General features: G+C 29.2%; 1 protein-coding gene across 3 annotated transcripts; it reads left to right on the forward strand.

Annotated features, from left to right (window-relative positions):
- The first annotated feature begins 3,649 nt into the window (after positions 1-3,649).
- LOC126724870 (guanine nucleotide-binding protein subunit gamma 3-like) lies at positions 3,650-7,936 on the forward strand. 3 transcript variants are annotated; one of them, XM_050429299.1, is made up of 6 exons: positions 3,650-3,889; positions 4,103-4,235; positions 6,648-6,700; positions 6,822-6,866; positions 6,955-6,999; positions 7,416-7,936. In XM_050429299.1, exons 2-6 carry the CDS (start codon positions 4,128-4,130, stop codon positions 7,882-7,884), a joined length of 720 nt encoding a protein of 239 aa, XP_050285256.1. In that variant the 5' UTR covers positions 3,650-3,889; positions 4,103-4,127; the 3' UTR covers positions 7,885-7,936. The 3 variants fall into 3 exon arrangements, with proteins under 3 accessions (XP_050285256.1, XP_050285255.1, XP_050285257.1); XM_050429298.1 differs by having other exon boundaries at positions 3,651-4,235; XM_050429300.1 differs by having other exon boundaries at positions 3,651-4,235; positions 6,955-7,614.
- The last annotated feature ends 2,878 nt before the right edge of the window (positions 7,937-10,814 follow it).

Below are 10,814 nucleotides of genomic sequence, written 5' to 3' on the forward strand. Positions count from 1 at the left end.
AACACACAATGTATTTTTTCACTTATTGAAACATGTTATTTGAAATATGATACTAAACACTTTTTTGCTTTATGAATAATGTAAACACGTGTTTTCACAATACTTTTTAAACTACAGTTTTTACATCATTTTAAACAACAATATTAAAAATCTCCAACCAAACAGGCTCCTAGCTTTCTCAGGTGGTGACACTTCGCTTTTTCTTGAGGATATCTATCTCATTGTGACTTTAGCACTACTTTGGATATAAAGTCTTTGTCGCTTTTTCTCTCAATGCTCTAGCTGGAGCTTATCTATTTAATAATAAATTAGCTTTTTAGATTTATATTAAAAAAAATTATAATTCAATAATTAGAGGAGGAAGATTTAAACCTCAAATATTTCAAGTGAAAATACCAAAAAATAGTTAGTTAAACTGTAAAGTTTTGGATTTAATTGTTTAGCAACCAGCGTACTTGGTATGGAGTTTTGAGTTCCCCACCCCCTCCCTCTGTTTTAGAGTTTTTCAAAGCTTAGATCTAAACCCTCTGTTTTAGAGTTTTTCAAAACTTAGATCTAAATTTGTTTGGCCATCTATTTATGATTTCCAAGTTATTATGCCATTTTGGCTATACTTTCATTGTAATTTTCTTTGAGGGATTGTGTTCCCCTAGCGTGTACTCCCTATAAATACTTTTTAGCAATAGATTTTTTTTTTTTTTTTTTGTTTGCCAATTTCACTAAAAAAAATATTTAAGAAAACATAGGTACTTTTATATGTACACTACGTAACAAATTTGTTAGATTATTTTATTTTGATGTTTTGAGACTTAGTTTTGATAAAGTTGAAATATTAAACCCTTCAATTAAAATTACAATTATTTATTAAATAATCAAATAAAAGCCTAACAAAATAGATCTAAATCGTAACTACATGCCAAGAGCTTTATAATTCAACTGACATTTTCTCATATTTGTAACAAAAATGTCAAATAAAAAATAATGGAAAAAGTTTAGCTTCAAATTGATTTGGATTTATTTTCTTTCAACTCATTTTGTGGTGATTAAAGAGAGTGCATATTTAGTTTTAGTCACATAACTTTTTTATTAAGTTATATGACTTGTTTGAATAATATAGATAAATAGTTTTATAAACTGTTACATTGTGGGTTAAATAAGATAACTACAAATTAGTTTGAAACTAAATATTGTCCAAAAGTAACTAAATTTTTTTTTTTTTAGTAAAATCTATTAACATACCTTTAGATTTGGACTAATATCAACCAGGTCCAAAATTTTTCAAAATTGACCAATTTAGTCCTTAAAAAGTAAAAATTGTTAGACCTGTGAGTCATTTGTATAAATTGACTATTTATTTTAAAAAGTTTTGAATTTGGTTAATGTTAGATTGAGTAGGTCAAATTTACCCTATTTTTTAATGATTAACTTATTAAAAAAAAAAAAAAAAAAGCCCTAGTATCTACACAACATAACACATGGAGAGAGATGTGATGTAAGAAGAGATATTTCATAGATGGAGCCGAGGTGAGAATAGTTTTCTTCCTCTATTACATGACGTCACAGGAGCACGTTTAGTTGTCTGCGCCTAGATTTGCTAACATGCTCCTCCAGCGATGCACACGTCAGCAAAGGCATCGGCACGAGCGCATGTTTCGCTTGTAAATTGTAAGGTCTTGTCACTTTGACTTTTGGAAACCTCGAGGAAACTATACCTGTACCTTGTTCTCATCCTTGACCCTTTTGAATATTCAATTTTACACTTTCATCCTATTTTTGTAAAAAATATCTAATAATTTTGTTTTGGGTAAAAAAAAAGTTGCCACAAGTTTAATGATTGATGTTGTGTGTAATACAATTGGTTCTTCTAAATTATTTTATTTATTTTACTCTAAAATTTTTATTTATTTATTTATAGGTTTGGTTGTAACATTTGTGAGGAAAATAGACATTTGCTCCTAATTTATAAATTATGTAGTAAAATATCCATATTTTAAAATTATTTAGTAAAATACTCATGTTTTTAAAATTCAATTTTAACAAAATCGAGTTATAGGTGAAACTTGATATTAGTAATGTCAAGTTCTATGTATATTTTACCACTTAATTTTTTTTTTAAAATAGAGACATTTTACTACATAGTTTGTAAATTATGGATAAATGCCCTTTCTTCTGCAAATGTTACAATCAAACAGAAGCATTTTGTTGCATAGTTTGTAAATTAGGAGTAAATTCTCATTTTCCCCTTAAATTTGCTATTCATACATAAAAAGTTGTGAATGATGTAATATAAAGTGGAATTAAAAAAAATGAGACGTAGGATTCTAATTTAAAATTATATTTACATTTTTCATGGAACTAAATTATACTAAAAGCATTGAATATTTTGAAATTAAGAATGTTTGAAAAGATTTTTTTTCTTTTGCAAATAATTTAATCTTAAATGTCCGTTTGGAAATAATTTATTTAGTTTTTTGTTAAAAGTACAGTAGATAAATATTAAAAGATAAATAAATAAGTTGATTGATTTTTTGTTGAAAGTACTTTGGCAAAAACAGTAGAGTGAGAACAGCAATAAGCAAAAGTACTTAACATTTTGAGAAAAACCATAGTGTGAGACCCATTTAGTTAATTGTATTTACTTTTTGACCAAAAACATAATAGTGGGTCACACAATAAATAAGCTACCAAGGCAAAAAATAAAAAGCTCCTTTATTGCTAGACCCACAACCAATAGAAGAAAAAAAATAAAACTCAAAGCTAGTTTATAATCTAATCTCAAATGCACTTAAAAAAAAAAAAAAAAAAAAAAGCTAACTATTATTTTTTTTTCTTTCTCACACATCTAAAATAAAAATTAGCAAAATGTATATATTTTAATAATCATTGCAAATAAGCTACCATAAGTTGTGGGGTACCCAAACAGACACTAGTGTAATTTCATTTTTCAAATAAAATGCATATCAAAATTTAGATTAAAAAAATTACAAAAGGAATTTCTACATCCTATAGCAAAAACTTTTAAAAAAAAAAAAGAAAAAAAAATATATATATATATAGAGAGAGAGAGAGAGGATTTAAAAAAAAAAAATTTAATCATTGTTATGCACATAAAGAGAGTTTATATTTTTGAAAATATATTAATATCTAAAGTTATTACTATTACGTGCATTAAGAAATATCTATTACAATTATTATAAAAATTGATAAATTATTCTTCAATTTAAGAAATAACTATACTTAAAAAAAGATTCCATTACAAGATCTACAAATATGTACTAATAAACACTCCATTATTTTGAGGGGAAAAAAACAGCTATAGCTTGTAATATATATCTTTTTGAAGACAAGTGTAAATCACCGACTAAATAGAGATTATAAGGTAAGATTTTACTAATATTCAAACTTATGATCCGTTCAATAAGAGGTGATATTCAAAGCATATATATCACGGTGCATGAGTAATGAGTGATTGTCTTGTGTCAACAATTGCGGTTCAGCACTAATATGAGTGATTAAAGATATCAACTTTTGTCACTTTCATTTGCTAAATAATCAACTTTTGCTAGAAAATTAAGTACTTTTTGTCATTTTTGCTTTTAATAAAGACTAAATAAAGTTTGAACTGGCATGCAAAACTACAACCCCAATTCATTGGCACTTGGCAAACAAACCTGTTAATTTCACACCAAATTTTGCTGTGTTCCAAGGGGGTCAGTTGGTAAAAATATTCAACTCCCATGAATTTTAGAGACGACCAACAAGCTCATCATACGTGACCACTCACGTGTGATCTCTGCTCAGTCGTACTTTTCACCTCTCTGACCTCTTTCTCTGTGTCTTTTACGTGTGCAAACGTTTCAGATACCAAAGCCTTTGTTGTTCTGAGCTGGTCTCGATCTCTCTCTCTCTCTCTCTCTCTCTCTCTCTCTCTCGCATTCAGTCACTTATATATCTTCAACTAACATCATCGTTTACCTATAGACTGCATGGTCTTATAGCTAATACTACTACTACTACTACTAAAGGCTTAGTTTGATTCATAAAAAGAAATAATGGAGATAGTTCAGTTTCATGATTCTCTTTCCCCTTCATCTTCTTTTAGTTCTTCTGTGGTGAAGCCTAAGCCTATGACTATGAGACCAGAATCACCGTCTCATGGGGGCTTTGATTTGTATGGGAAGCGTAGGCTAGTGCTCAAGGTTCATGCCATGGAAAGAGAGATTGGTTTGCTTGAGGTCAGATTTATTTATTTTGTATTTTTCTTGTTCAAGCTTGATGATTTGCATTAATATGCTACGTGGGGTGGCCTAGAAATCGTGGATTTGAACTTGGAAGTAATAAATTGACACTTTGAAATTTGAATGATAGGCTTTCTATGTTCTTTATTGTTATTATTATTTTTGGATATAACATTGATGTATAATGTTATATTTTTTTGAATATGGATTTCTGGGTTTTGAGAGAACAGTTGAATATATTGTGATGTCCTTTCTATTTTGGATTTTCATGAGCGAAATCTTGGGAACCCAATAGGTTTTTCTTTCTTTGGATAAATATGGGTCCCAATAGTTGATTTTAAGAACTACAATTTGTAGGGATGAACAGAAACATTCAGTACATATTTTTTGCTCAAAATTAACATTCAGTTAATTGTTTAGATCACGAAGCACACAAATTTAATGATAGATTTTGTTGACTTCATGAATATTCTTGCTGTGATCCTGTGGTATATATATGTTACTGCTTGACAAGAAGTTTTAGGGAAAGAATATTATCCAGGTTTCATGTGATATGCGCCCTTTTGTTTCTCTCTTTTATGTCACTTGTGTGGCTCCAAAGTTCTCATCTCTGTAGCCAATCTTTCCCAGCCAATCTCCTGATTTCATAATTATTTTTCACTACTTATATGATATTGTAATAGGAAAAAGTTAACGAATGTCTAAGCCATTAGTTTATGAAATATTTTTTAAAATTGTTTATGAAATAAATAAGAAACAATTAATTGTTTATGGATTTTTGTATTTTTTATGACAGTAGTGTCAAAACTTTTTAAAAATATTTTGTTAATAATTGTTCTAAGGTCACTCATTAACAAGACCCATTATAATAAAGAAAACTAATTAAGTATAGTTTTTAGGTACAATATATTAGGTTTTTTTTATTGTTATTATTAAATTCGAATATATATTTGCATTGACTAATGCACTATAAATAATATTATCTTTTTAAGCGACCATTAGTTCATTGCAGCTATGTGTTTACATTCAATTGAAGAATTTAATATATTGATTTAGAAAATTATACTGAAGTTATAATCAAGAGTATTCACATAAAATGTGCTAAAATAATTTAACTTTTAGTAACTCAAAAAGTTATTTATTTATTTTAACATCTCACTTTATAATACACTCAATTTCAAATATTCTATTATTTTACCATTTCATTTAAATATTCTTCATTTTACCATGCAAGTCTCTCTCTTTTAACTTTCATTTAAATATATATTATAGATATATAAATATATATATTTAATGTTTACCATCTAGCTAAAGTAAAGTGCTTTTTTTTTTTTTTGGATAGAGCACTTTATTGTTGGCACTTTAGGTGTTAAAAATTTAACTTTTGACACCTTTAATGTAGTGGATTTTTTTTAAAAATGTTTTTGGTGCTAAAATAATAGTTTTTTTTTTGGGTGCTAAAATAATAGTTTAACTATTTAGGCACATTTGATGTAATGTAAATGCTCTAATTGTCACATATTGAAATTACGGTTAGTGATGAATCCATTTAATAGCAAGGTTCCTTTGATCATAATATATCAACTTAACAAGGTGTGAAAAAGATAATACTCCCCCTTTCTATCCAAAAAAAAAAAATAATAATAATAATTAAAAACTTGCTTACATGGATAGACACACGCTCAATAAAAGTGCTTTTTTCTGGGAACATACACAAAGGGCTGCTTCTTTTTAGCGTTAATTTGATTTTTATATGCTAGTCTATTTTTTTTTTTATCACATGTATAATATTTAGCGTTGAGGATCCTATCGTACTCTTTCTTAATGACAATTATTGTATCGACTTTGTTGCGAACATAACTTTTCCACAACTTTTGAGTGGGGTTCAATCACTTTTGCATAGATCCATCATTAATACCATTTTCATTTTCCCTACTCACAACATGCCACTTAGCAAATTGTGAACAATGTGTGTCAATAAACTTATTCTTATTGTATAATATTTGAAGGAGGGAGCTAAGAGAACTGAAAATAGGGTGTCAATTTCTCTCTTTCATTCTTCTTTTTTTCCGTTAGCAATGAGCTGTTTAGTAATTTATGTGTTAACCCCTTGTTTTTTAGCATATTCAGATAACTATAGAGGAGTAATTATTCAAGAATTTTGGAGTAATAATTCCTCCTCTCACAAAATAGTACATCTCATTAATTAAAATGATGACAAAATCTACCATTTATATGAGAGATGGGAACATTACTTTCAAAGTATTAAATAATTTTCAACTATAAGGGGCATTTTTTCCCATCAAGTAGAAGATAAAACATCTATTGTCTTTCTAGAGTAAGAATATTTATTTTTTGATGTATTATTAGAGATGATAATGTGCTTACAGAAGATTTGATTGTAAGCAGGAGGAATTAAAATCACTTGAAGGCATGCAACCTGCTTCCATTTGTTGCCAAGAGTATGTGTGGATTCTTTATTAGTATAAATTTCTGTCTGGTTTTTTCAACAAAGTATGCTATTATCCATGCAAATTTATGTTACAATATGGCTTCATTTGACCTCTAACTCTCTATTTTCAGGCTAGACACCTATATAGTGGCTAAACCAGATCCTTTTATTGCAAAGTATAACTCTTGAGCTTAACATTTCTTCAACTTTAATATAGGTTAATTTTACGTTTCTAAAGTTGGATGATCCCTCTCTTTCTAACAGGAATCAGGATATCCAAAAGTCCCATCATTTCTGGAAGAGAATCTGGTACCTTCGATAGTCTTCTCTTTGTTTCTACTTCATGAAATATCTACTCCTTTCTTGAATTAGTTGTGGTTTATATTTGCATTTATAGGCAAAGGACTTTATTTAATTGGAAATTTTTCTTGAACAAGATCAATTTATTCAACCTATGTTTAAAAAGAGAAATATGTTCGACTAGTAGGCTGACAAATAAGTTGATCCATTTTTTATGTTTTGGGACTAAGACTTGTTGTTATATTGGGAATTGCAAAACTATCTTTTGTAATTGTTAATGCTTGCCTTGTTATACAGTTTATTCATGACCACAAATGTAGAGAGGTATATGATGAAAGTCTCAAACTCAATATTCAATTCATTGGGATAATGAATGTTGAAATGAACTATATGCACATCTTAAAATATATACTATTGTTGACCAGGGCCAAATGTTGTCTCAATCTTCCATGGATTTGCTGCTTTAGCGGCTGCCAGATTCGTCTAAAATTGCCAAACTTATGTATCGGCTGTCGGCCATGCAAGTTCCAATGGCCTGGATGCTGCTGCTTTAAGAAGATTAGTTGTCAAACGTGTTGCAATTGCCTGAAAAATTCATGCATACCTTGTTCCTGCTGCTGCTTTAAGAAGATAAGTTGTCAAACGTGTTGCAATTGCCTGAAAAATTCATGCTTACCTTGTTCCTGCGGCTGCTTTAAGAAGATAAGTTGTCAAACGTGTTGTAATTGTCTGAAAAATTCATGCTTACCTTGTTCCTGCTGCTGTTTCAAAAGGTGTTCATGTAAATGTAGAAAGGTAAATCTTTGTTCTGGTTGTCCAACATACTCTTGTAATCCATGTAATCTATGTTGTTGTAATCCATGTAATCCATGTAATCTATGTTGTTGTTGTTAACGCATTGTAAATATATATTGCAGCGCCTTCTTCAACCCCTTATTATTTCAAATAGTATTAGCCTATTAGGATCCTATCAATTTGAAATACATCTATTTTATGGTTTAGATTAAATATTTCACAAATTTAAAAGTGCATCCAATGCGACGTTATTTAAAATTTCAAATGATGTGATATTCTATCCAAAAAGTAAAATTTTAACCATGAAATGAAAAGCATCCTAACTGTTTAACATTTCTCCGCATAGTCTTGACTGGTTGACTATATTATGGTCTATATTCAAACTTAAATAATGACCTTCCACATTGATTACATTCATAATTTCTTAACGGTTTAAATTTGGAATAGTGATAATATCATGAGATTTGAGTTCGAATCTTGTCTTTTCTTTACCTATCATTTAAAAAGTTAAAAGTTACAAGTATTAGATCCTACTTTTAAAGAATCCAACAAAAATGATAAAAATTCACAATATTTTTAAATTAGCCCATTATCTAAGACATGAGACATTAAAATAAATAAAAAAGTTGTAGATTGTGGTGAGCCCACATATGAGGTGGTAGACTAATTTAAGAATATTGTAAATTTGTTCGTGAATTTTTGTTGTATCTCTAACTTTATTACTTATTAAAAGGGAGGTTTTTGTTTTTTTGTTTTTTTTTTTTTTTATGGGAATTAAAAGGGAGTTAATTTACCCACACATGAGGGTAACTTTAGAATAACAGTTAAATTATTAAATTTACAAATTCATGATAATTTAAGTTTTTGGTATAATAGTAGATTCTAGTTAATTCAATTAATAAAATCTCTAGTTGGGGAATAAGAGATTTGAACTTTAGTCTCAGCTTATATCAAAAATCTATTAGTGTCTTAACTTGATAATAAAAATCAATCATTATGAACACTATTAAGTTTAAAATACTATCATATCTATAAATTTAAAAAGTTAAAAAAAAAAAAAAAAAAAAAAAAAAAAAGTAAAAAGTAAAAAGAGAAAGGTTTGTGGCATAATTGGTAGTTTATCATCTAGATATTGGCAAGACATGATGTTTTCTATTTGCTTTATATGCCTTGTTTGATTGTGTTGCGCTGATTTTTTAAAGTTTCTGGCAGAGTCTTTTCACCCTAGCCATGTAGGACCAGATTGGGCACCTTTATGAAAGTCTGCCATTAGTGATATACATTAAACCAGGCATACCTCTTTTTCCAAAAGTTGATCAAAGAATTCGGTTGGTAAAATGTCCTCTTCTGGCTAAGTGAATAGATATCTGCAAACGTTTTACACATTATTTTACCAAAGCAATCATCAAACGGCCAGACCTGTTTTGGTCCCACAGAGACAAATGGGTTTGATTTTGTAGTGCTACTTTATTTCTTAGTCATGATTCATTAGGCATAATGCAAAGTGTACACGCATTGAGATTTCAACATGGTTTTGTTAAATTCAACCAAAAAAAAAAAAAAAAAAAACTCGTGGATTTGTTGAAACTTATAAGCTAACACAGACAAGTTGTAAAGGGTTACCAAAAAAAGGGTCATAAAGAAGGTATGCACTATGTAGAATGCAGAATGCCAATGAAATTGCTTCCAAACATTGAATGTAAATGATTGGTCATTAAAGGCATTTTTTAGGTACTAGATTGACATGCCACCTTATAGGAAGGTGAATTTGAAGATTTGAACATAAAAGATAGGTTGGTATGCCGTGTATAGGTCTCAATGCTTGTTTCTTCTACCAACACCCAACTCAGGTGTGGTTATCTTGAAGTGATGAAATCAGAGAGGAAAGACCAAAAGAGAAAGAAATATCCCAAATAAGCCAACTTAAAGCAAGTGATTATTATCACTAATAGACCATGGTACTAAATTCCAACTAGTTATTGGTATATAGTTTACACAACAAAAACATAACATCAAGCAGGAAAGATCCTTGAACTAACTAGGTGTGGGTATTGGAAAGTAGTGGGATAAGGAGACAAAATAAATATGTAATTGGTAGCATTCCCTTTGTCACAATCGGAGTCAGACTTTTGGTATTGCTTAGTCAGAGTTTTGGTATTACTTAGAGTTTAAGCTAGGCTCACCATTTGTCTGTATTTCAGCTATTATAAAAAAGAAAAGAAAAAAGAAATCAACCGTGAATAATAAATCACCGAATAACAACTTGGACCGGCATTAGGTTATACCTTTTTTATAGATAGTTTTAATTTTATGCGTTTGATGATTGCTCTTTTATTATCAGATAAGATATCAATTAATTTTGGTGTAGGCAGGGATTGAACCCTAAATGATTCATGATGATTACTCTTTTATTATTAAATAAGATACCAATTGGTTTTTAGTATTGGCAAAGATTGAACCTTAGATCTCTTATTTAATTACAAAATATTTTACTAATTGAGTTAAATGAAACCCACAAACTAGAGAATACCTAGAGTCATCGTCTAAAAATTTTCATACCATACAATGATTTTGATTTATTATTATTATTATTATTAATTTTTTATTAGTGTGAGATAGAGGGATTGGATCTGGAATACAAATTCCACTAAAAGGGTCTTGAAATTACCAATATGGCAATAAAAAATGTCCATGTTGGTATAACTTTTCATTGCTAATCAATACAATTAAGTAACCTACTAACATGGTAAGCGTTTTGCTCAAAAAAAAAAAAAAAAAAAAACATGGTAAGCGCATCCCTCCAAAATGAATTTCACCAGGAAAGAAGTCCATGTGCAAATATGCACATCACTGGATGGTGGATATCGCCTTGCTTATTGATTAACGGCTGTGCCAAGCCACATCTGTTGTCGTTTTGTCAATAAGCTTGACGAATTGGCCCCACAAAAAATATGGATCAATTGTATTTTGATTGATACACTTCCATCCTTTCATAGTTTCATACGCCAAATATATGGGCCAATTGTTTT

Source organism: Quercus robur, chromosome 5 (genome assembly GCF_932294415.1).
Source record: "Quercus robur chromosome 5, dhQueRobu3.1, whole genome shotgun sequence".
In the NCBI taxonomy this organism is placed as follows: Eukaryota; Viridiplantae; Streptophyta; class Magnoliopsida; order Fagales; family Fagaceae; genus Quercus; species Quercus robur.